The sequence below is a fragment of the Cryptotermes secundus genome, unplaced genomic scaffold (genome assembly GCF_002891405.2).
Source record: "Cryptotermes secundus unplaced genomic scaffold, Csec_1.0 scaffold1276, whole genome shotgun sequence".
Lineage (NCBI taxonomy): Eukaryota > Metazoa > Arthropoda > Insecta > Blattodea > Kalotermitidae > Cryptotermes > Cryptotermes secundus.
This window is the reverse complement of record NW_019740668.1, coordinates 171,326-198,600: the sequence shown is the minus strand read 5'-3', so window position 1 is coordinate 198,600 and position 27,275 is coordinate 171,326. Positions and strand designations below refer to the sequence as shown.

General features: G+C 40.0%; 2 protein-coding genes across 13 annotated transcripts in view; both read right to left on the bottom strand.

Moving 5' to 3' along the window:
• LOC111872578 (zinc finger protein 239) overlaps positions 1-27,274 on the bottom strand; it is a 46,174-nt gene extending 18,900 nt beyond the window's left edge. For 2 of the 10 annotated variants that reach the window (XM_033754754.1, XM_033754752.1), the window contains exons 1-6: positions 25,186-25,317; positions 24,644-24,711; positions 24,104-24,235; positions 2,236-2,376; positions 1,428-1,562; positions 900-967 (exon numbers count right to left, since the gene is read on the bottom strand). In XM_033754754.1, the coding sequence (XP_033610645.1) occupies positions 900-967; positions 1,428-1,562; positions 2,236-2,376; positions 24,104-24,112 (353 nt within the window). In that variant the 5' untranslated portion in view covers positions 24,113-24,235; positions 24,644-24,711; positions 25,186-25,317. Of the gene's footprint in view, positions 1-899; positions 968-1,417; positions 1,563-2,235; positions 2,377-19,965; positions 20,199-21,022; positions 22,124-24,103; positions 24,236-24,459; positions 24,465-24,643; positions 24,712-25,185; positions 25,318-26,071; positions 26,207-27,127 lie in introns of those variants that run through there. The other 8 variants (XM_023866634.2, XM_033754753.1, XM_023866641.2 and 5 more) reach the window with 8 other exon arrangements.
• LOC111872579 (zinc finger protein 525-like) lies at positions 9,800-17,362 on the bottom strand. Of its 3 annotated transcripts, none has more exons than XM_023866642.2 (3): positions 12,487-17,362; positions 11,975-12,042; positions 9,800-10,986 (listed from the first exon to the last, which is right to left on the bottom strand). In XM_023866642.2, exons 1-3 carry the CDS (start codon positions 12,625-12,627, stop codon positions 10,107-10,109), a joined length of 1,089 nt encoding a protein of 362 aa, XP_023722410.1. In that variant the 5' UTR covers positions 12,628-17,362; the 3' UTR covers positions 9,800-10,106. The 3 variants fall into 3 exon arrangements, 2 of the variants coding, with proteins under 2 accessions (XP_023722410.1, XP_023722411.1); XM_023866643.2 differs by having other exon boundaries at positions 9,801-10,986; positions 11,975-12,316; XR_002844247.2 differs by having other exon boundaries at positions 10,469-10,986; positions 12,202-17,362.
• Position 27,275: the final 1 nt, after the last annotated feature.

The following is a 27,275-nucleotide window of genomic DNA, read 5'->3' as shown; positions in this document are numbered from 1 at the left end:
TTTTCCTAGTTTCGGCTTCCTGTAAACAGGTGAGCGTCGCACCTGTGGACTTGATGCTACTGCTAATCCCCTAATCTTATTCGAACGGTTGAAGTGTTTGAACCCGTGCAGGTGTGGGGTCTTTGCAATGATGGTACATACAAGTACCTTTCCTTTCGTTGTAGTTATTCGAAGTAATGGAAATACTTATTAATGATAATTACTAAGTGTGGATATATGCCGGGGACGATTACAACACTAACAGTTACAATTATAAAAGACAAGTCCGTCCAATGTGACTATTTCAGTTATCTCACTTGATGATTCACTAGCCTTACATGTTTTGATCCATTTGGATCATCTTCAGAGGCACCAAACACTGATAGATGGAACATTGTGTACTTGGTCATTACATGTGTATTTGATTGACAACTGTTGTGATAGTGGTTTCAAAAAAGTGTTTGGTGCCTCTGAAGATGATCCAAATGGATCGAAACATGCAAGGCTAGTGAATCATCAAGTGAGATAACTGAAATAGTCACATTGGACGGACTTGTCTTTTATAATTGTAAATAATTTTCAATTTGGTCTGAAGCGATTTAATATACTAATACAGAAATACACAAATGGGTCACATTACATTTTCCAGCAACTACACACATCAAATGATAGCATATGCACAGTATTATACACATCATCAGACAACAGTTGTTTTTCTGTTCTCCATCAATGAGCCTGGATCCCTGAGAAGATTTACTACTTACAGACAACACGGTATCTTCAAGCCTTACATGTCACAGAGGTTCATGGGCATCTTGGTAAAGTTAATAATAACTGAGGGTAAGTTCTTATATTATATTACATATACTTACCATTTGTAGGCATGCTTTAGTAATGAAAGTTATGTGGAATAGTCTTACCTTTCTCCAGCTGGCTCTTGTTCAATCTCAAACTTCACCATCTCAGAGCAATCACACAGAGGTTCTTCCTGTACAGAGTTCATTATGAGGAGCAGAAACAAACTGAATGGTTTCTTAAGACATACAGATGTAGAAATGCTGTGTTTGACCAGCTACCACTTCTACATTTTAAAGTCCAACCTTTCAAATCTTAGAAGCTAGTACCAGCACTCAGTATTCAAATTTAATGAAAGAGTTCATGAACACAACAGTACAGGATGTAATGGAAATCCATAATTTTCATTACTGTTATACTACAGAGTCCCTATTTTTAATCTCATATTTACTGACACCTATCAATAACTCACAACAGAATGTAGTAACATCATGGATAAATCTGCTACTTTGCAATTACTGAGTTTAAAATATTTTAAATGTGTTTAATACAACACAATGAAAAAGATACTCAGATGCATGTCTTTGACATGGATTTCCATATACAGAAAATTAAACTTAACAAAACACATGTTAGCACTCACCACTCCTTATCTTCACAGTAACAAAACTGAATGGTTCAGATATCTCCCCTCGTTTCATGTCAATGAATTGGTCACCATTCACAGATGACATCAGTTTAGCCTCATCATCAGATTTGGGTTCTGGTTTTATTACATTCATAATCTGCTGGCAAATGAAGTTCGTCAATAAGAAACTGCAATTTGATTGCATAAGACATTTGTTTCACCATCTATTTAATGACTTTTCATTAACTGCACAGCTTATAAACTTTAATGCTAGAATCAATGGAGTAATGAAGTGTGAAGGATGTTGAAAGTGTGTTAATAACCTGTTTGAGATATTATCCTGTCATTGACATGGGAGGGGCAGATTGATGAGAACCACACCAGAGTTCTGCAGGAAATGATCAACACTGTTACCTAATTATAATCCATTGTAATATTTCTGCAGTATGAAACAGTGAACTAAAGTACACAGAACAAGGATAATGATATTTGACAGGCAGAGTAGGTTACAAGGCTACCCTAGTAAATATGAAATTACTCCTCCTTGGAGTTGCACAATTGTTAAACAATATTCTTATGTGTGTGGCTAGGGTGATATTACTGTCACTTCCAATTTCTGGGATTTGTTGATCTACATAATTACTTAATATCTTATACAGACTTATAGTAACATCCATTAGTTGTGTAACTGGCAAAATGGCCATGATGTTCACATTTCCATAAATAATGGTGATTAATACATCCACTGTACAACATGGCATATGTTCAAATTTCGCACAAAGTGCAATCAGTGTGTATTAAAGTTGTGAGCAGATACAAACAGCATGCCTTACCATCTCTTCTTTACCTTCAGGAACAGGGAGTAAGTAAGACAGATCTTCTGATGAAGGCATGATATAAACATTATTCACTGAAGGCATCTGATTGCTTTCATCATCAGAAGGTAGTCTCTCTTTTGTTACATCCATTGGGTTCTGCAAGGCAATGTTACTGATATTACTTAATGTATTATGATGAAGTGACAGGAGGTTGGAGAAAACTGCACAATGAGGAGCTTCATAACTTGTACTCTTCTCCAATTATAATTAGAATGATAAAGTCATGGAGGATGAGGTGGACAGGGCATGTAGCATGAATGGGGGAGACGAGGAATGCGCATAGGATATTGGTGGCAAAGCCAGAAAGAAAGAGACCACTGGGAAGACCAAGGTGTAGGATGGGATGGTATGGATTGGATTGGTCTGGCTCAGGATAGGGACAAGTGGAAGGCTCTTGTGAACATGGTAACGAACCTTCGGGCTCCATAAAATGCTGGGAAATTCTTGAGTAGCTGCAGAATTGGCAGCTCCTCCAGAAGGGGTCAGCTCCATGAGTAGGTAAGTAAGTAAGTAAATTATGATCTACATCATGTTTATGATGACTGTTCTTATTGCAATGACTATACTAGTAGCTGGTTAGACTGCCAGTAGGAGTTAGAATTTCTTGCTGTGCCACCATGAATGGGTAAGGATGGACTGCCATTAGAGAACATAGAAATGTTGTACTCTGAAGTTTACTCTACCATATTGTACCATGCTTCCAAAGGCATTTATGTTCTTTTATAAAGTGGGTTCTGTTATGCGTCAGTGTCTCCCAAAAGCGTAAATACACGGAATTTACTGAATGTTTTCCACATCAAACTTAAGGAATCTAACAGTCAGTTTATGGGAAATTCTTATCTAGCACCGAACGCCTGCCAAGGCCACAGGGACTGAGAACGTAAGGACCGATAAGGACAAACTTTACCATCCATAACGGTCTATAACGAGTCGACTGTCACTCACCATCTTGCACGAGTATCTTTACATCTGTGGCGTGACATTTATTACGACAAACCTCACACAAGTAATGAATGAATTTTACCAAAATGTACAATAACCTTAACATGGCGTAAACGCCACTGTGTTACTGTCGTGTTAAACATTTATCCGTATAACAATAACTTCACTCTTTGCTGAACGAAATTATACTTACGTTGTCAAAGTGGGGCTGTAAATGTTTCCTTAGTATTCTGTGAGGTGAGAAGTTCAGGGGAGTGCGTAGCACACATATTTGGAAATCGATAAGATTGTCTCAAACCAGCAGTGAAAATCGGACCTTGTACCGTTTCGATTTCACAGCTCGTTTAATCTGATGGTATCCGACTAATAAATGCAAGTCCAGTGGGGCCAATAAGCTTACATGAATTCATAGTCGTCGACAAGCATACATTCTGTAAGATTTGAGGCTTTCACGGCGGTGACTATGAAGAAAGCAGTCTTCTGGGATTTTGCACGGTGTATATGTGGTGTTAACCGACGTTTCGGAGGAACGTATCGCCTCCATCTTCAGGGTAGAAAAAAATATAAGAAATCCGCAAGCGAAGAGACCGTGTGAACCGGTAAAAGCAGACTGGTGTTGGAAATATACACAGCTATGTGAGAGCAGAGAAGGAAGGGGGGAAGGGCAAGTATACAAGTGAAACCAGTAGTGTGGGAGGGGTAGGGGAAGGGAGCTGGGACAAGCATGGTTTTTGTGTTGGGAAAGAGAAAGGCAAGGTTAAAGGCTGGGCACTAACCCGTAAGCTGAGGGGGGGGGGTTGTTATGTTGGTTGGTCATGGCCTGTGTGGCCTTCTGGATCTGGCGTCATATCCCGGTGGGGGATTTTAAGAGAACAGATGAGAGGCTTCCAAGACTTGCTGAGACAAAACCCCCCCTCTCTGTTCATATTTCCTGGATGCAGTTCAATCTCAATTGCCTCCCTAATGATGCGATCCATATAGCGGGTCTTGGTGGCGAGGATGGAGGTATTCTGAAGCTGAATGCGGTGTCCCAGATCGATGCTGTGTTCAGCTACGGCCGACTTGTCCGGTTGTTCGAGACGGATGTGCCGCTGATGCTCCTCCAACCTCATGTCCACGGAGCGGCCTGTCTGCCCAATATAGACCTTCCCGCACTCGCATGGGATACTGTATACACCCGGTGTCCTTAGGCCCAGACTGTCTTTAACCGGCCGGAGGAAATTTGATAATTTGTTTGGAGGCAGACCCACTGCTTTGATGTTGTGCCGGGACAGCACTCTGCTGATACGGTTGAATATGGTCCCGACATAGGGAAGGAAGGCGACTGAGCCCGGTCTGTCTTCAGGCCGGCTGATGTTGGGCCGACGGTTGAGAACTCTGTGGATCTGCCGGATGTTGTATCAGTTCTTCTTGAATACATCCTTCAGGAGCAGCAACTCCGCATGTAGGCTGTCTTGATCACACAGTGCTCTAGCCCTGTGCACCAATGTAGAAAGTGCAGCTTGCTTGTTGGAAGGGTGGTGGTGGGACGCAGCGTTAAGGTACAGGTTAGTATGGGTGGATTTGCGGTACACTCTATGGCCCAGGGAACCGTCGGGTCTCCTGTAAATATCTATATCCAGGAAGGGGAGGTGGCCTTCAGTTTCAGTTTCCATTGTAAACTGGATGCACTGCTGGATACTATTTAGGTGGTTCAGGAAGTCCTTGAGCTTGTCGGGACCGGGTCCCATATACACGGTGCCAAATCCCAGAAGACTGCTTTCTTCAAGCATACATTACAATGCTGATAATGACAATACTGAAGCACAGCATCGAGATCTGCGATTGTGAAATTTCCGTTTACAGTGTACTGTGAAAAGCCTCTGTGGTCTAGAGCGTCTAGAGACAGAGTTCCTGGCTACAGATCCAGAGGTCCGGGTTCGATTCCCGGCGCTACCAGATTTTCTGAGAAGTAGTGAGTCTGGAAGGGGGTCCACTCAGCCTCGTGAGCATAATTGAGCTATTTCAAGGAAATAGCGGCTTGGGTATATAAAACCGAAATTAACGGCCGCGAGATTTTTTATTGTATAAAAAGTTACTGTAAATACAAAAAAGGCCTAGGTAATGCCAATCCGGTCTCCTGTAGCACATTCTTATAAGCATCTTATTCTATAATATCGATCACCCCGCGATTCTTAATATAGATCTTAACTTAAATCGGTTAATAATCAGTACAATGTTTTATATAAAATTCTTTTTCTTTTAATTCGATTAGTGGGGGGTGTAGTCCAACTGGGTCCACTCAGCACGGCGGCCACTGATTCGCCTATCGTAGGGTGCCCCGGGTGATTATGATGGAGAATTTGGTGGAATGAAGATTGGCATAGGAAACCGAAGTACTAAGAGAAAACCCACCNAAAAAAAAAAAAAAAAAGCCTACACAACGCTCATCCGCTGACTATGTGACACCCTCTATTTGCTAAAATTGGCACTTTGCCAACAAGCAGCGATAGCTCGGTCAGTATAGTTCGCTTGTGGACTAAAACCATGGAGTTTGCTTTTAGTGTTCTGTGATGTGACGCCATGTACTTTACTAGGTTGAAGGATTGACTGAACTACATGGCACCTCATCCCAGAAAACCAGTTTTCAACAACAGGTTTTTCCATATATTTCTTAATAGACATTTCATGTTTTTTATTGTTTCCAAAGCTTACAGCCACTGCAGAAAGTGATGCACATGTACTTTGCAACATAAATCAGGATGATAAATATAACTAATGTTAAATACTTGGTTTCAACAGGACTAATCACTGTTTATTCTACCCATTCTTAAACTGCTTCTACAGATTGAGCAACCATATTGTTATGCATAATGTTTCTATATAATATGCCATGCATATAAGCAAAATCTCCATAAAAAGTATACATATATATATATATATGTATATAATCCAAATGAATATGAATAAGTCAGACAATAAAATAAAAAATATATTTTTTAATGGTCAAAAAACTGTGTAATTTATGTGAAAGGGGCCAGGCATGGTGGCAGTCTGGGTCTTCTGGGTTAACCACAGTCCAACTAGAAATAACTTTTCACATTCATGATATACTACTCTGTCCAAAAAGTATCTGACCTTGCGCCGGGGAAAAAAAGTGCTGTATCTGGGTGGTTACAATACCTAATCGCCTTCAAAGTAGGCCCCTTGTGACTCCACACACTTAGCCCAGCGGTCCTTCCATCGCTGGAAGCAATTCTGGAAGGCTTCTTTTGGAACGGCGTGCAGCTGCGCCATCACGTTCTGTATGATGTCCTCGCGGCTGTCAGAACGGCAGCCTTTTAGCGGTGTATTCAATCTCGGGAACACCCACAAATCACAAGGAGCCATGTCAGGAGAGTAGGGAGCCTGGCGAACCTGCAGAATGCCATGCTTGGCCAGGAAACCCTGGATCAGGTGCGATGAATGAGCTGGGGCATTGTCATGATGAAGCTGCCAGTTGCGTGCGTCCCACAGCTCCGGTTTCTTGCACCGAACTGCGTCACGAAGATGGCGGAGGACTTCTTGGTAGTACTCCTTACTGACAGTCTGGCCTAGTGGTGCGTACTCATGATGCACAATACCCTGGTAATTGAAAAAAACAGTCAGTATCACCTTCACATTGATCCGAACCTGTCGTGCTCTTTTGGACCTCGGGGATGTTGGATGCTTCCATTGTGACGCCTGGACCTTGGTTTCCGGGTCATATCCATACATCCACCACTCGTCACCAGTGATCACAGTCTTCAGGAACTCAGGATCCCTGTTGGCGCACTCCAGCATGTCCTGCGCGACCTCAAGGCGGAGTTGTTGCTGCTCTGGCGGAAGCAGCTTGGGCACAAATTTTGCCGCCACTCTTCACATGCCCAAACGAGAATGCGATGGACACACTTTACACCACTTCGCTATCTGGCAGCCACACACGCATCCGGCAGTGTTGCGAGTCAGCAAAAATCACGCATGCGCATGAAGGTCCCTTATACCACTACGCTCAGTTTCCCCACTCCTTTGGCCATTACTTACAGGGGGAAAAATAAAGTCGAATACTTTTTGGACATACGGTATACTCACATTAAAATTAATAACTTTATAAACCTACTAGGCACACAAAAATAAAATAATAATGCAGAATTCTGTATTTAAGCATCCTGTTGCAAGCCATATTAAAATGTCTATGTATGACATAGTTCATCAGTAATGCAACATACTGTTCCTTTTTCTTCCACTTTTACTTTAGCACATGTTTCGGCCTTAGATGGCCATCTTCAGGTGTCTTAATATATTAAAACTGTTACACTGCATTAATATGCATTAAAATCACTGGCTGTAGTCCACTTAATAAAATAAAATCCATTAAAATGTTCTCATTACTTTGGTAAAATTTTATTGCACCTCACAAGGGATTTCATCTACTTGTTTAGAACTATATGTTTATCTCCAGGTGTTTTATTGCAGCAATTTGTTTTTATGTTTGTTAGCCCATTGTTCTGTTACATGTGAGAAAGTACTGTAACCATAAAAGAAACTGATCCGAAGATTTTGAGCCCATCTTAACAGCTTAACGCTTGAATTTAAGTGGAAGAAAAAGGAATAATCTGCTGCATTATTGAAGGACTGTGTTATACATAGATATGTGGGGCACTCTTGTTAACGTGTGTGTAGTCTTGTCACTACTCCGATGACAACCCACTTCTTCGGAACAGTTTGTTGGCCCTGAAAAGGACCGTGGCTGCTGAGATGATTGACCGGTGAGGTAGCGCGGCGCGCGCCGGTAAGGAGAAAGGCTAGTTGCGGTGAGTGGCCTGGCCGCATGCGGCCGTGGCTGGAGGTTGCTTGGTTGCCGTGCGGCAGCGTGAATTGGAGGCTGCTTGATCGCAGTGCGGCAGCTGCTGGTGAAAGGCTAGTCGTTGAGCGCGGTCGTAGGAGCCATGAGGCAGTGGCTACGCCAGATGCCTAGTGAGTCAGACCGTAACACGAACACCGGCGAGTCCAGGCGCTGTGCCCCAGTGAGTCGGGTGTGAGAGCGCTGGTGAGCCGAGGCAGTCGTGCCTGGCGCAGCCTGCCGATGTTTCCGAAGACGGAGCGCTGGCGACGAAGCCTGCTGGCTGAAGTTGCTTGCTGAAGTGAACTGAATCGAACTGAATTAAACTGCATTCTGGAGTCGCTCCTTTTTATATGCTGGTCGGTGGGGCGGAGCCAAACTCGAAAGTGAGGAGCAAGAATTGATTGGCTAGCGCGCGTAATGGTGTAGACGCGGGCTATCGCCGAGCGTAGTATAAGTGCGATCGTTTGAAGCAATCTGATTGGTTAGCGCGCGTGATGGTGAAAAGCGATGTGAAGAGCGAGCGTTGCAGAAATGCGTGATAATGTGGGATGTTCCCACAGATATTTTAATGCAGGAGAATTTTCAGTACCTATGTAATCCACAAGGTAAAAATGAATGGACTGATTTTATTAGAGACCACATTAAGATACATACTTTCTTATATACATAGTATGTATGAGAAAGTACTGTGACCTTGAAAGAAATTGATCCCAAGATTTTGACAGACACATTTGGGGGTCCCAACAAATACAAGAATGTGGTTTTTGGAATTTAGACTGTATTTCTGTACTTCAGTATCATGTTGCAAATCTTTAATTAACGTCTATGAATATCACAGTCCATCAATAAAGCAACAATTGTTCCTTTTTTATTCCTCCAATTTCACAATTTAATACTTAACATAACATCTTTCGGCCGTCCATTCCTGCAGAATTGTTGTCTGATGTGGGAAGGCCATGAAGGGTATTGGCTGAAGCAGAAATTGAGTGGCTGCCATCATACAAGGCATATAAATATGGAAGTAAACACACCACACGCTGCTAGAGCAAACAACATACAAGCAAGGGGCATGTTGCAGATTGCAGTCATAACAAAGCAAAGGGCTAACAAACATAAAAACAAGCTGCTGAAATAAATCACACAGCTCTAATCAAGTGGACAACGGCCCTTATGAGTGGTATGCAACGCATGGTTTTAGTGCATATGAGAGCAATGTAGCAGTTCCAATACATTGAGACATCTGAAGATGGCCATTTATGGCCGAAACATGTTAAGTGCTAAATGGTGAAATTGGAAGATTAAAAAAAGGAAAAATTGTTGCATTACTGAAGGACTGTGATAAACATACACATTAATTTAGTCTGTATGTATTGATGTGGCCCCTCTAACACCATTAATGCTTGAATTTAAACCCCATTCCATATTCAGGAGTTCACACAAGTCCATGCCTGTTGAATATAAATGTTCTAGTTCCAAAAACTGAGGCCCTATAGATGAACACCTGAAAATGTAATGGCGATATCCTCTAACTCATCGCTAACAATTTTGACTCAATTTCAGAGATATTTGGACATCACTTCCTTAAATAAAACTGCAGAGGTGGAATCTTGAGAAAAATAAAAGTATGTGGATTAGGGCCCCAGATGGGAGACGTCAAAATCTGCTTGACCAATTGGATGGATTTCATTGTTTGGTATGTAAGATATGCAAGGTCAGTCTCATAAAAGAAAGTATGTACATTGTCTCTGCACAAACATTTTATTTTGTGTATTGAAAAGATGACTGGGTAATTTGGACATGGTAACACCACAAAGTACATTCAGTCCTTGCATACTAGCTTAGATGTGTACAGCTGGCACATTTCAGTAGTATATCACACACAATCAAAATTTTGATAAAATATTTCCTATTTGTTAGAATAGAGGCAAGACCAGAATCCAGAAAGTTGTTTTACAGTATATGAATGCATGAGAAAGTTACAGAACGCTCACGAAGCAGACCTGTACTACCTCACTGATCACATCCATAGGATCTGTAACAACTATGGAAGAGTATGGGTATGTTTCAGAAGAGTCCGACGCTGAGTGAATCCCACACCACACACTTCACACTTGTGGGGCTTGTGACCTGTGTGCTTCCAAGTGTGAGTCACAAGATCCCACTTTACTGTGAAACTTTCAGAACAAATATCACAGTTACAGGGATGATCACCTGTAAGTAGTAGATTATGAATCATAAGAGTACCTTTACGTGCAAAACGTTTAGGGCACACATCACACTTGTACACCTTTTCTCCAGTATGTGTGGTGTTATGAGCCACGAGATCAACACGTCTCCCAAAACTTCTGTTGCACAACTCACACTTAAAGGGATTACGTACACTATGGGTTCGCATGTGGCCACTTAGTGACCCATGCAAGTAAAATGTTTTATTACATATTTCACAGTTGAATGGCTTGTCACCAGTGTGTCTTCGAATGTGAGCCAAGAGTTGTTTGTGAGTTATGAATCCCTTACTGCACATATGACAAACAAATGGTGTATCTCCAGTATGTATACGAGTGTGAACCACAAGGTGACTTCGCTGAGTAAAATTTTTTCCACATGCATCACATTTGTAAGGTTTGATTCCAGTATGAATGCGACAGTGTTTTAAGAGACACGAATTAGTGTTAAAACCTTTGGAACACACTTCACATTTGTAAGGTTTATCTCCGGTGTGAATGCGAGAATGAGCAATGAGATTATTCCATCGTGTAAAATCTTTATTGCAGATGTCACACCTGAATGGTTTCTGGCCTGTGTGGATTTGAGTGTGTGACCTAAGAACCTCAGGTTGTAAGGAACACTTAATACTGACACACACGAAAGCCTCATTACCTGCAGTACAATCACTTTGCAGCAAATGCAACTCATCAGCCCTGGAAAGATAACCATCACATTAAAATGTGTATGTGTATGGGGAGGGATGAGAAATTAAGGCAATGTACCTGTATTACTACTTGCTCAGTTTTACTTTGGAACAAGATTCTCAAAGACAAGGTTTAGCATTTGGGTATAGCAGATGCAATTATCTGTCATGCTAAAATGACTGGTTTAGAAGAATACTACTCAAAAATCAAGAATTCAGATTATCATGGGCAACCATGTGGTGTTTGTGGACAGGATGTGCCCTACCACATTTCAGGTACATCGATTGCAATTTTGGTTCAAAATTATTAACATACTGAACTTATGTGCCCTTTAAATGTTACCCAATAAAACACACTACACACTGATAAAATCTTTTCTCCTGATAAGCCACCTCAAAACAGACTGTGTCTCTATGGCTATGGAGACCTCATTTATGTTCATGTTCATGTTCATGTTCATCATCATCATCATCATCATCATCCTTCTGCTAGAAATAGATGCATAATCATACACAACAAATGGTACCTTAGCAGAGCAACATATAGATTGGATTGGTGTGCAACACATCTTGTCTGAAATGCTTAGAGTCAAGAATTCAAGAGTCTGCCATGCTGACAAAGTGAATTCACAAGTAACTCTTTAAAAGTTAAACACTATACCATGAAGGTGTATGGGGGAGTGAACATACAGGTCCATCTTTTCTTGACTTCAGCACTACTTGGAGGTGACTGGTCAGCTTCACAAATGGCTGTTTTTCTCCAGGGAAAAAAACCCCCAGTACCCACTGGATGGGCCCCAGAGCTGGTCTGGAGTGCATCATGAAGAGAAAATTCTTGCCCCCACCGGGACTGGGATTCTGACCCCTCAGCTGTCCAGCCTGTAGCCAGTCGCTACACTGACTGCACTATCCTGGCTCCATTTGTTAGATTATATCACTCATAATTAGCAATTAAAGATCCATTTTGGTAATACATGGAAGAAGAGGAATTCTATTACCTGTCACTGGCAACCTTAGGTTTTATCTCAATTTTCAGCACTTCAGTACCATCCCACAGTGGCTCCTCCTGTATATAATTCATTATAACATTGATGAAAATATATGTGAGAAAGAGTTACACATCATTATATCATATATAGAGTAAAGCAGCAGTAATGATTTTCAATAATACTTTTGTTGGTGACATACAATATAAATGTAATAACATGAATGAGAGATAACGTACTCTAATGTGATGTCACCAACAGGCATTCAGACACACCTTGGTGTGTTACTTGGTGCCACTTCTACATTAAAGCATAAACTGTCATTGTCTTGCAGCTTAGAACATAGTATGACCACTGTGAATTGAAAGTAAACAAAAGATTTTATGAGCATTATACAGTACTGAATATTATTTCAACATGTAAATTTCTTTTCCAGATGTTACACAGGACTTTCCCTATTTTTGATTCACAGTCAATGATGGCTACATAACAAAAACATGTCAGCACTTAGATTCAGTCCTCACCTTAACAGAAACAAAACTGAATGGTTCAGATATCTCTTCTTGTTTCATATCACCATTCACAGACGATACTGACCTAGTCTCATTATCAGACTGGGGTTCTGCTTTCACATTCATGTTCTGCAGGAAAATAAAGTTCACCATACAACTAACCACAATTCTATTTCAAACTGGGTTATTTTGTGGGCTATTTAATAAGCCTCTGTCAATTTCAGTTTATGTAGTCTCAATGGCATGATGGCTGAGGACAATCAACAAACAGGGAAATGCAAAAACAAATGGTCATGGGATATTCAAGGTATCACATTACAATTACATGGTGGCACTTAGGAGGAATTAATTCATTCCTCTGATCTGCATTCTATCAACTGAAATGTCCTTGCAATATGCAAATGGTGATTATCTGAAGTGAGATAACACAACATCACATGCTGTAACCGCACCATCGAAATTCTTCCCCCCTTTTTTTGTTGCAGTAGCTCACAGAATTAATAACAAGAATTTATGAAGAAACAAAGGTTTAAGATACACTGTAAGAACAAAGAATAGGCGATGAGCAGTTTGACCAAACTTGCGTAGACAAGGACATCTGCTAGTTCTTGCATCCAAGCATCTGGTGTTATTTTCCAAAAGGGCAGAAAGTGATACTTCAAGAAGTCCCAATGAGTTTCTTTAGAAATTGAGAATTAAGACTTAAAGCGGCAAGACACTTTGAAAATTTGGGAAGTGACAGTTTCTACGAGCCGTAAGTCAAATGTGGGAGTGCCAGGAGATCATTAGCGGCCCCTCATAAGTTGCATCGTTGTCAATTTCGCCATTTGGTCTTTTAGGGCGAAATTCCCTTAAAAACACACTGTCATTGGCCGGAACCAAAAATTAAGCCAACTCCTATTATTTGAATCAGCCTATCAGGAAAATTAGGAGAGGAGAGGAGAATAGGCAGATACAACTCAGTTAGGACCTCTGGCTCAGCAGAGAGTTCAGTCTAAGACTTTAGTCGTCTATAAACTTTCGAACTTGGCGGAGGCAAACCCCACATCACACGCGCTAAAAACTTTGCTCTCATGACGACTCATATTGAGATTTAGCTTAATCAACCAGAGCATGGCACAAAAGAATTTGGCGAGGTGATTGAGTGCATTTTAGTGTAAGTGTACCACCAGCTGCTTGTAAGCCAAAGCTAAATCAGACTGTGTGAATTTATGCAGCCGAGTGTCTTTAAGAAGAACAACAATAAAGTGTTGTGGTGGTACAGTGAATTGTGTTGATTAAAGGTGCTTCACCCTCATTTGTCCGAACCTGACCAGTATCCGACCTGAAGAGAGACTCATCTCCACTAACTAGTCAAACCCACTTTCAGCTTTCACATGCCCACTCCTTCCTCCACTTACTATGAATCGTAAACAGTCTCTAACTGTTTGCTGCCGCCCACATTATTGGATCCAAATCCTGAAACCCAAACACTAATAATGTCAACTGAAGGAAGAAGCAGTGCAGTTGGGTCAAGTCGAAACCAGCTACGACCTAGCAACTTCAGCAGCAGCAACACCAAGTAGGGCAGCGTCAAAGCGGTCATCAGAGCAGAGGGGCCGATCACCATCGACTCCCACTCCCTGCACTACTATTCAGACAGAGCCACAGGTGGAAGGTAGGAGGGACGGTTATGGAAGATTAAGTGGAGCCCAACGTAAGGGCACTAAGAGGACAGTTATATGTTGACCAATGTGTGGGGCTTGAGGTCTCACTGAGTGGGTCAGTTATAACGCCACCAGAGACATCAATGCAAGAATCAGTGCTCATGTACACAATCTGAAACAAGAACTGCAGCAAATTGCCTGATGCAGAGCTAATTACAAGAGCAAGTTGGTAAATAGGAAGTTGATACTTTCTTCCGAGTTAAGCAAGTTCCATATGATCTGCAACCTTACAGATGTCAGTTCGCATTAGGTATATAAATACTGAACAGAGACTTACAGTGAGAAGTTGCAGAATTTATAAATGCCTCTTATTTTCATATTTCAGTTTTATAATTGTTAGTGATTAATAAGTCTGCTGGGTATACTTGAAAACTACACAAAAATTGAATCAATGGAGTTAGGTGGGAAATGAAAAAACTGGAAGACTTACCTCATCATTGTTAACACAAACAAAACTGAGTCCACTGGACAGATTTTGTTTTGTTGGTGTGAACTGAACATCATTCTGTGAAGGCATCTTCTGAGTCCTATCATCAAAATTTGTCACATCCATGTTCTGCTGCAAGACAATGCTACTCACATCACATACGCTTGATGCTGTGGTTCTGTCAGCAAGAGGTTACAATATTTGTCTCCATTAAAATTGAAAATACCAAAAAAAAGAAACTCAAAACACACTTTGCACTTTATTCAGCGTATCTGCAGTCCTTTAATAGAGCCATTTATACCCTTAAGGTTAATGGATCAGCAAGACTAAAAGAAGGAATTACCAAAGATTACTTCTCCCATATAGAATTTTACAAAATTCTGCTTTAATCGCTGATACCAAGTCATAAGACTGGTAGAATCGCCAAGGGAGTCGTGATTTATGCTGTAAAATGAATGCCTATCATGTCCACTCATGTCCAATGTTTATCAGGTATAAAATGACTGAAGCACAGAACTTGCTCATTCATCTCCATCTTGGGGGTGGAGTTTACATCCGTGATTACAATTAATACTGTAATTAACAACGCAAGCACCAATGACGTGTGTCACAAACATTAGCTGTAAATGGTGTATAACAAACGACAATACTGTTATTGGGTCTGAGATTCTAACACTCACTGAGACAAGATCGATGAGTATGATATTCTGGGATGTAGCGTCATTTAATTAAGCAGGAGTCTTCCGACCGTTTCCGACGTTCCACTGGGCCGTACTGCCTCCATCTTCTGCACCTTCTGGGCCAACTTGTAAGCTCCTTCCACTGGCATTTACACCCTATATCAGATCTTCATTTCCTGCAAGCGGCTTGTTTCACTTAACTCCTGCTTCTCTTGCTCTTCAATCCTGAAGATGGTGGTTGCACGGTCCTCCGAAACGTCGGCGGACTTCTGCTGGACTATGGGGCCTTATATCTAAGAAATATGTCTTCAACATTGTTTACACATTTTTACAGTACTCAGTCGAGTAAATGCTAGTGCGTTAAAATCACGACTCTCATCTATACAATTATCAGCATAACACGTTATCTGGATTTTAGGTCTTCCGTCAGACACCGCGTGACATAAAACTTTTTGACGATCATGTTCGATCATGTTCATGTCGCACTTATTGTCGGTTACCGTCGGAACATGTGAAAATGAACAGGTCTGCCTCAAGTAAACCGTGATTGTTCGTGTCACGAATTCTCTCCATCAACCCATTTTTGTATTATTATATTTCACCTTCCAGTTGCATTTGTTGATGACGTGTATGCGCTATGCTGTGACATATATATTAATTTAAACAAAATTTTTTGAACAATGAAGTACAAAAAGCAATAAAGTGAAGCATTTACGCAAACATATCTGATGATGGCCATAGAAGGCTAAAACTTGCTGGTTACATTTACATGAGAGTGTAGCACAGCAAGTCTGTATGCAAGACAGGAAGTTGCTACGTTCACAACTGCCCACGGAAATCAACATTGTTTCTATATATTTTGAATTTTTCCGAACAGTGCATGTATGCTCACGTAGGTGAATAATACATAAACAGCACCGATATGCACGTGGGCAGTAACAAATATTTCATTAAAATATACACCAAATGAGACTAGAATTCCTTAAGGATGGTGTTGGCATTTGTATTCTCAAATTACGGCCACAGACGATGTGACTTGCACTTTGGTGTATCCTAGAGATCATTCTAGGGTGAACTGTTATAACAGAGCCTTAGTTACACACCATCACCAAATGCAACCACTGTCCTCATGTTGCCATACTTCTCACTGAACCCAAGAGACCAGGTCTGAAGACATGACTCATAGTTTGATACCTACCAAGCTACATACATCAGGTCACATTGGCCATACTCTTAATGTCTCTCGCAGTTTCACTTCTTTCAGAAACGGTTATTCTCCATTAATTGAAAAATATTATACATCTCTCATAAGATGGAACTGTATATGTATATAGCATGTGTTAAAGATGAAGTCTCTACACAGATTACATTTTCATGTACCAATCTCTCTCCACAGCTGCCAACTTCATGGGAGCTTTATAAATTAAATTAAAAAACACCAAGATGCCTAACACATATTAAATGCAGTCCAGTAGTCTTGGAAATTCACAGACAAAATGCAGAAACATTAAATGCAATAAATATCTTTTACCAAAATACCAGAGGCTTGAGAAGCAAAAGTGATGAATTACTACACTCTTTTGAAATAGACAACATAAACCCTCACATATTGTGTCTAAGTGAGCATCACAGGGTTGAACAGGAATTGCTGCTCCTCTGAATGAATGGTTACCTGTTAGGCTCAACTTTCTGATGAAGGAGCCTACAGAGGGGAGGAGTTTGTATTTTTGTTAAGACAGATTTACATTTCAGTAAAATTGATATTTCTCATCACTGTAAGTAGCAAGACTTTGAAATCTGTGCAATGCAGCTAGTAACTAAAACACCCCACCTAATTATATAAAGCCTGTAGAGAGCCCCTTCATGAGAGGTTAATGAATTTCAAAGGAGACTAGATGCAACTTTAAAATATCTGTACAATCCAAAGTCTGAGTTTTGGAGACATAAACATAAACAATTTAAATGAAAGCAGTCAGAAGAAACAAGTAAACTCTTTCATAAGGACATATAGGGTGGGGCACAGAAACTTCCTTTTTTTGAAGGCGAATAAAAGAAAATTATTGCTAATAGACAAAATTTATGCTTAGCTAATGAAAGAACACACTTTAAAGTTTCAAATCATGTAGTTTTAAACAAAATATCTTGAAGGTGGTGGCCACCATTCTCTGTGCACTGATGCAACCATTTTCTGAAGTTCTCCTCTGCACGTTCCAACATGTGCACCAGAATTTGGGCTACTTCCTGCCAAATAACATTCTTCAGCTGAAGCAGGTTTCTGGGGCAATGTTTAAAAACCTCTGCCTTGAGGTATCCCCATAAAAAAAATCATAGGTCATTGGATCTGGTGAGTGCGCTGCCCACGGGATGTCACCTCGAAGCGAGATGAGCCGTCTGGGGAACTTTGCCCTCAAAACTGTCATCAAAGCTTGGGCTGTGTGGGCTGTGGCACCACCCTGTTGGAACCAGACATTTCCTAGATGCATTTCTTCAAGAGCTGGTTCGAAAAAGTTTTTAATCATGTCCACATACCACTGTGAATTGACAGTAATTGCATGATTGTCTTCTTCAAAAAAATAAGGGCCAATAACTCCAACTCTCGACAACACACACCATACTGTCACCTTATCACTGTGAAGTGGCCTCTCATGGAGCTCTCTGGGATTGTTACCACTCCAATGGTGCATATTCTGATTGTTGACATATCTGGATAGGTGAAAATGTGCCTCATCACTAAAGAAAACAAGTGCATCAGGGGGTAAAGTTTCCAATAAAGTTTCACACTCCATTATTAAGTTCTGGAAATCACATGGTGACAATTCTTGCACAACAACCATCTTACAGGGAAGGAAATTAAGATGTTCGTGAAGAATTCAGCGCACTGAAGGATTGGATATGTCTAAGGTAACTGCATGTTTGCGAGCGGAATGTCTTGGAGATCTTAAAATCGACTGTTGAACTGCCTCCACATTTTCTGGTGCTGTAACGGTCCATTGTCATCCTGATGATTTTTTCACCACACTCCCAGTTATCCTAAAGTTCTCTACCCACAAAACAATCGATTTCTGGTTCGGAACCGGACCTCTGGGCTTAATTCCAAAGTGAGTATGGAATGCACGCTACACCGCCACGTAGGAATGGTTGTTCGAAAAATAGGCTTCGACAGCAAACGCACGCTGGTCACTCATCCACCTCATGTTTCCTACTGAGGGGTATTAGGCAGAAACTTCTGCGACTCCTGCGTTCGCCAAGCCTATCCCCACTTTTCTGCGACCTCCCCTCCCTTCACAATGCGTCTTCACAAAAAGGAAGTTTATGCGCCCCACCCTGTACAATCTGTCACACACAGTGAATTTCGCAACAAGAGTTCAAAATTCCTCAAGCACAGCCATTGTTAATATCCTTACAGATAATGCAAGGTTAAGCTCTTCTTGTACATCTCCTATAGTCAATGGCCTCTCTGACCATGATACTCAATTTCTTACAGTAAGAAGTAAATTCAACATCTATTAGAAAATGAAACGTGGGAACCTGTTTTCAAAAATAAGGATACAAATTATAAATTTAACTCTTTTTTATATATTTTTCTAAATAGCTTTGAAGCCAGTTTTCCTATGCAGAATAAAAGTGTAAGTTGAATAAAAAAACCATTGGATTACACAAGGAATAAAAACATCTTGTAAAAATAAATGGCGTCAGTATGTAGACAGCAAGAACAGTAATAATCCCTACATGAGAGCATACTACATAAGGTATTGCAAAATACTGAGTAGAGTTGTAAAAGAGGCTAAAAGGCAGCATTACTGTAGGCTTATAGCAAAATCGAATAATCAGATAAAAATAACCTGGAATATAGTAAAACATGAAACAGGAAAATCACATCTGATTGAACAGATACCATCTCTCCTTATAAATTATGAAAAAGCTGAGGACTCAGGATAAATTGCAGATGCCTTCAGTACTTTTCTTTCTAACAATTACAGAATATCTAAACTTGCATCAGGAAGTGGGAGAAAATGTCATTTCATTTTTAAGAGAAGCATTTCCTAAAAAATTCCCTGGTGTTAAAACCATTCCAACCATTGAAACTGACATAAAAAATATAATACATTACCTCAAAACAAAAAAACTCTTCAGGTTACGATGGAATAACAAGTAAATTTTTAAAAGTTTGTGCATCTTAATCAGTAGCCCATTAACTCACAGCTGTAATCACTCACTAGCCACAGGAATCTTTCCTGATCATCTTAAGATTTCAGTAGTTAGACCACTATATAGAAAACGGGACAAGACTGGTATGTCAAACTACAGGCCAATTTCACTGCTACCTACTTTCTTTAAAGTACTTGAAAAGTTATGCACAATAGGTTAAGCCATTATTTTCTTAGTAACAATATACTAGTCCCAGAACAGTTTGGCTTTAGGAAAGGAATTTCCATTGAAAATGCAGCCTTTAAATTAACAGTGTGTTGATATTTATTAATCAAAAAATGCATGTTGGTGGAATATCCTGTGACTTGGCAAAGGCTTTTGATCGTGTAAATCATTAAATTTTATTAACTAAATTACATTTTTCTTGGCATTCAAGGAACATTGTTAAGTTGGTTCAGATCCTACATAACAGACAGAAAACAAAAATTTGAAATAAAAACATCAAATTCAATCCAAAGTACCTACTCAAACTGGGGAATAATAAAACATGGAGTTCCACAGGGGTCAATTTTTGGGTCTTTGCTTTTCATAATTTATATAAACGACCTCCCTCCTACACTAAGGATCTCTCAATACCTATAATATTTGCAGATGACACTAATGTTATAATTTCGGGTAAAAATTTAGACGATTTCTTCATGTTATCAAGCAAGGTTCTTGCAAATGAGTAAACGGTTTTCGGCAAACAAGCTGTCCCTGAACCTAGAAAAAACAAATGTAATAACATTTATCACAAAAAACTCACCACAGTATCCATTAAACATAGGATATAATGATAAATATATTGAAGAGGGAGTAAACACAAAATTCCTTGGCTTGCAAATTGATAATCATTTAAACCGGAAAAACGATATCAATCAGTTGATTCCAAAGTTAAGTAGAGCATGTTATACAGTTAGATTCATGTTATGTATTACTAACACTGACACTCTCAAATCAATCTCTTTTGCTTACTTTCACTCTTTAATGAAGTATGAAATAATTTTCTGGGGTAATTCATCTGACAGTAAAAAGGTATTTACATTGCAAAAGAAAACTGTTAGAATCATGATGGGGGTCAAATCCCATAATTCCTGTTTAGATCTATTTAAGAGATTACAGATCTTAACTTTGCCTTGTGAATATATATATTCATTAATAAACTTCATTACAAATAACGAAGAACCTTTTCAGACGAATGTGGATGTACACATTGTTAACACAAGACACAAACACTGTCTTCATAAACCAACTGCTAACCTCTCATGCTTTCAGAAAAGCATATATTATGCTGGGATTAACATTTTTTTTGTTTTGTGTTACTATGGTTATAAGCCTGTATGTGTATATAAGGCGTACTTCTGTATCAAATGTCAGAGTCTTAATAAAGCAGGAGTAGAGCGAACACTGATTCTCACTTATCATTCGATCCACGTGGAAGTAACAAAAATAATATGCATAAAATGTCACAACAGGGACCTCAGTATAGGTGTAATGCACAAAGTAAGTACGGTACAAAGGGAGTTATTTCAAAAGAAAAATACAGATAATGATATATTCTGCATTTAATAAATGTGATTCAGACAATTCCACACCACAAATTGCATCCATTCCTGGCTGTCAGATAAAATGTATCCACAGAGTTCAATAGTTTGCAGAAAACATCACACATAATATATACATATATTATCTGCAGGTTGGACTGCAAAGGCCAGAAACAGTTCCATTGAATCATATCCTAATGGGCACAAGTACAACATTTTTAAGGCATGTGTGTGCAACTGTGAGTTACAAGATGCTCATGAACTGTAAATGATTCATTGCATGCATCACACTGGAAAGGTCTATCATTATTATGAAGGTGCAAGGTATGTTTAAAAAGCCTTCCACGCTGTGCGAATCCCAGACCACACACTTCACATTTATAGGGTTTGTTTTCAGTGTGACTGTGAATATGAGTTGCAAGGTCCAATCTTACTGTGAAACTCTTACAACAAATGTCACATTTATAAGGACCTTCTCCTGTGTGCAGTCGCTTATGAACCATGAGGGAGCGTTTACGTGCGAAACGTTTGGGACAAACTTCACATTTGTAGACTGCTTCTCCAGTATGGGTGTTAATGTGAGCCATGAGATGATCATGCTTCGTATAAGATTTGTTACAAAATTCACACTTCAAGGGTTTATCTGCATTGTGAGTTCGAAGATGCACATTCAGTTTTCCACGAAGGGTAAAACATTTGTTACATATTTCACACTTGAATGGCTTGTCACCAGTGTGTCGTCGAGTATGAGCCAAGAGGTGGTCACGAGTAATGAATCCTTCAGAGCAAACATCACATAGAAATAGTGCATCTCCAACATGTATGCGGGTGTGAACTACAAGATGATAAGGTTGGGTAAAACTCTTTCCACATTGATCACACTTGTAAGGTTTATCTTCACTGTGAATATAAGCATGAGCAGCAAGATTATCCTGTTGTGTAAAACCTTTATTACAAATTTTGCACCTGCATGGTTTCTCATTTATGTGGGTTTGAGTGTGGGACTCGAGAAGCCCATGCTGTAAGAAACACTTACTACGCACTCTGCACTTGTAAGTCTCATCACGTACAGTACAATCTTGTAGCAGAGCGAACTCACTGACCCTACAAAATAAAACACTAAAATTAAAGCATTTAAGTGTATGGAGTTGGATGAGCATAGAAGTATATAAGCATCAAGAATGTGCTTTCCTCGTGGCCCGAGTTTTATATTGTGCCTACAGAATTGCAGGCTTTGTCACCTGTGTCATGACTTTTTATACTGTGCATAAAGGATTGGTACAATATGTGGGATTATGATATGCACCCGCGATCCATATACTACTGCCCAATGCAACAAATCATATTATTGTGGTCCGACATCTACAATTGGAAGTGAGGAAATACTGTTTCTTATTTTAAATTAAAGCAGTTCAGGTTTTGATTTGAAGTAATTAAAATTTTTACAGATGGAAATATAGTTCTTTGGTGACAACTGTATTAATTCAGACACATTTCTTTTTGTATTGCTAGTGGGGTGGGACTAAGTCCCTTGTACTGCAGCCACTTCTGGCCTATTGTACCAGCCCCAGATGATAGGTGAGGGTGACTGTGGAGCAATTGATGGAATGAAGATTGGCAGGGGAAACCGAAGAACTCGGAGAAAACCTGCCCCAGTGCCACTTTGTCCCTCACAAATCCCACTTGACCAGACCCGCGATCGAACCTGGGCCGCCGCTAATTCAGACACTTTCTCTGCTTTTATCATCAGAGACCGCTCGCTGATGATGGAGGTAAAGGAATCTCAAATACTGGATCCCTACTCTGAATTGACATAGCAGGTCATCTGTGACAATTCTACAAGTTTATATTGTAAAGAAAGCGTCAGCTTGAAACATTTCACTGAGTTTCTGTGACATGAATTCTCATGTTTGACAGCATGGTAGGGAAATCCTATGTGACATGATGGCTAGTGGAGTGCAGACTGGGATTCACACTGTTAGTCATGTGAACCTGGAGAGACTAGTCACTTACTTACTTACTACTGGAGCTCAGCCCTTCTGGAGGAGCCGCCAATTCTGCAGCTACTCAAGAATTTCCCAGAATTTATGGAACCTGAAGGTTCATCACCATGTTCACAATTGCCCTCCACTTGTCCCTATCCCGAGCCAGATCAATCCAATCTGTTCCATCCCATCCAATCTCTCTAAGATCCATTTTAATATTGTCCACCCACCTACGCCTTGGTCTTCCCAGTGGTCTCTTTCCTTCTGGCTTTCTCACCAATATCCTATATGCATTCGCCTCCCCCATTCGTGCTACATGCCCTGCCCAGCTCATCCTCCTTGACTTGATCATTCTAATTATACTTGGAGAATGAAGCTCCTCATCATGCAGTTTTCTCCAACCTCTTGTCACTTCATCTCTCTTCAGTCCAAATATTCTCCTCAACACCAAGTTCTCAAACACCCTCAGTCTATGTTTCTCCCTTAATGTCAGAGACCAAGTTTCACACCCATACAAAACCACAGGCAAAATTAATGTTGTATATTCTAATTTTTATGTTTTTGGACAGTAGACGAGAAGACAAAAGGTTCTGGACTGAATGGTAGCAAGCATTGCCCGAGTTCAATCTCCTCTTAATTTCCTCCTGAATCAGGTTTCGATCTGTTTTCGTTGTTCCCAAATATCTGAACTGAACCACATTTTCAAAACTTCTGTTTCCTCTCCTTACGTCATGATTTTTCCCTGCATTTTGCTGACAAGACAGCAACATATACTTAGTTTTCTCTGTGTTTACTTCTAAACCAACCTCTTTACTTGCATCAATTAAAGTATGTGTTTTTCTTTATGGTATCTACATTATCACCCAGTAGATTCACATCATCGGCATAGGCCAACAGCTTATGTGTCCCATTTAATTTCAGTCCCACCTGGTTTCCCTGGACCTTCCTAATGGCATATTCTAAAGCAAAGTTGAAAAGGACTGGCAATAAAACATCTCCTTGATTTAGACCATTCTGGATATAAGATTTATCAGACAAAATGTTTACCTACATGGACTTTACTATACGTTTTGTTTAAACACATTTTAATCAACCTAACCTGTTTCATGGATATCCCAAACTCTGTCAGAATATTGTACAATACTTCCCTCCTAACTGAATCATAGGCTTTCTTGAAGTCTAGGAACAGCTGACGTACTGTCGTCTCGTACTCCCATTTTTTCTCCAGTATCTGACGAATGCAAAAGATCTGATCAGTAGTTGATCTGTTACGTCGAAACCCACACTGATGATCCCCAATAATTTCATCTATATATGGACTTAACCTTGAGAAAAGAATATTGGATAAAATTTTGTATTAAGTTGATAGCAGTGATATCCTTCTATAATTACTACAGCAACTGTACATTCCCAGATTCACTTAATCAGAATTATACAAAGCTGTATGCAACACACCTCATCTGAAACAATGAAAGAGGTATGGGCACAAGAGGCTACCACACTGACAGAGTTAAATACAAAAGTGAATTTGTTGGGACCCATTTGACAGTGACTCTAATACATTCTTAAACTATATTCCTTCCACTTATTAATTATAAGAATATTTTGATAACAAATATAAGATATGAAGTGATCTTACCTGTCAGCAGGTGGATCTGGTCCCATCTCAAACTTTACTACTTCAGAACCATTACATAGCAGCTCCTCCTGTATACAATTTATTATCAGAACAAAGATATGTAAACACATGAGAATGAATAATAGATTCACAGTGTATAAAAAGAAAGCAGTGACAATCCAAATAAGATTTAAAAGTCTGTGACAATGGTATATTAATGCATTGATTCTTTTGGACATCCATCAACTTTTTTTAACGACAATTCAGAGACTAGACTCTCTGTCATCGGGTGTAAAGCCTACTCTGGCAGTGACTCTTGCAACAGGGACTAGCTCCATCAATTTGGACCAATGTTCAAGGCTTTTACTGGAGGATGAAGACAGAATCCAGTCTCTAGAATCAGGGCGATGGATGCCAAAGGCAGCATCCTGATGGGGACAAAGCTTGGTGTTTCCACTTTTGCATTTTTACAAATTTTCCATGTCTTACAGTTTATTAGCTGCCTTCACCATTGTACATTGAAATCTGTTGTACACAAACCCTCAACATGAAGCAGTCCTTACCTTAACAGAAACAAAACTGAATGGTTCAGATTTCTCTTCTTGTTTCACATCAACAAATGGATCACCATTCACAGAAGACATCAGCTTGGCCTCACTGTCTGATTCGGTTTCTGGAGTTACTGCTTCCACATTCTGCAGGGAGGTAAGTTTTATGATGCAAATAACAGTATCCCTTTGCCATGTGCACAGGTTACACAGTCTCATCATCAGGATGAGGGAAAGCAACCAGTTAAGGTGGATGTAAAAACAAATGGTCTCAACATATTTAAGGTATTATCCTATTACATTGCTGGAAGCGCTGGGGAGAATCATGACAAAACTCTGCAAGAAAATGATTCAACCCTGTTACCTACACTGAAAACAACTTGCAGTATGCAGAACTGTATAGTGATGCTACAATGTATATGTCACTGATAACACAACTCCACATACCACTGAGGCAATTCAGTGTGTAATTGAAGTGGGGAGAGGAAGAAATCTGTCAAGTACAATGCAATACCTAATTTCAAATAAGAAATACAACAAAAGATTGACAGACATTCCTGAGGCAGTATAAATTATAAGGCTAAGCTGCTGTTACTGCTTCTTGGAGGTGCAATAGTTGTACATAATGCTGTGACATGGGGGGTGAGTGTGATGACAGTCATCACATTACCAAAGTCAGTTCAAAGGTCTTGTATGTTTGCTTAACACATAATGCAAGTATGTGACAATATACATTAGCTGTGTTAGCAAAAACACATATGAAGTTCAAATTGTCACAGTTCTAGTTCATATGTGTTAGTTACTAGCAAATCTACTTTACAACACTGTATACATTTGACTCTTGCACAGCGTCTGGACAGTGTGGAGTACAAAGAGAAATGAAACCAACTGCATGACTTGCCTCCTCTTGTTTAACAACAGGTACAAGTGAATCAGATAAATCTTCTTTAGTTGGTGTGAGCTGAACATCGTTCTGCGAAGACATCCATTCGGTCTTATTATCATGCTGTCCCTCATACACTACATCCATGCTGCTCTGTAAGACAATGTTACTGCTATCACACAGAGAATTATCACCTCCGTGGAGTCTGAATTGACTGAGTGTGTGATGCTGTGGCTGTCAGTAGTGGGTATGGTTTTCTGAAGGAGAAAGAATTTTGGAAAGATGCTGGAGTACAGTTATGAGATGCACTGGTAACTCATCATACTTTTCCTCAGCCAGCAAAAGTAATTAAATTTCACAGAAACTAAAACTAACTGAAGAACACAGCTTTGTACATTGTGCTGTGTTGACAGACCTGCCCAGTTATATAATTACTGTGGCAGGTACAGTAAAGATGCACCTGTACTTAATTCTGCACCATGTCATTAAGATGTGTGGAGAAGCGAAGATGTGCTATATGTATCCTTGAACCTCAGAGCTAGATGATGGCGAATGATCAGCTTCACACCCAGAAACACATTACTTGTGGGGAACAGGTCCCCAGGCCCCATTGGATCAGAAGCTGGGTGGTGCCCAGAGGGTCAAGAAGAGTGTCTGCTCCAGTTTAGAAACTGACCCACTGTCATCCACTGAAAAGCCTAATCACTATACTGACTGAGCTATTACAGCTCTAAATTTGTGGCAAAGCAGACTGTATTCTTATGCCAAAACAGGACTTTCCCCCCCTGCTGTCATTTACAACATGTCACCAGGAATCACCAAGCTTCCTATTCAATGCATACTGGGTATAAAATTTCGCTCACCTGCATCTTGTGGGTGGAGTTCTAAGCTCATAGCGAAACCTTTATCGTGACCAGAAGTGTAAAAGAATGAAATGCAAATAAAAGACACAAAACCAAAATAAAGTATACAGAGTAAGCAGAGTTGTCATCTATGCTCTGATGTCTACAATATCCACATGTCAGCACAGAGTGCACATATACAATTTTCTTCCGGACCATGCATATACTGAACCTTTAAATCTTCCGATCAGACCCTCCTTCCAGCTACAGGCGCCATAGACTCCTTAGACCTCTACCACGCTACGACCGCTACACACTACTAATCCTACTAATCTACTAATCGCTACGATCGCTACTAATTTTGTGATTCCGTGTCCATC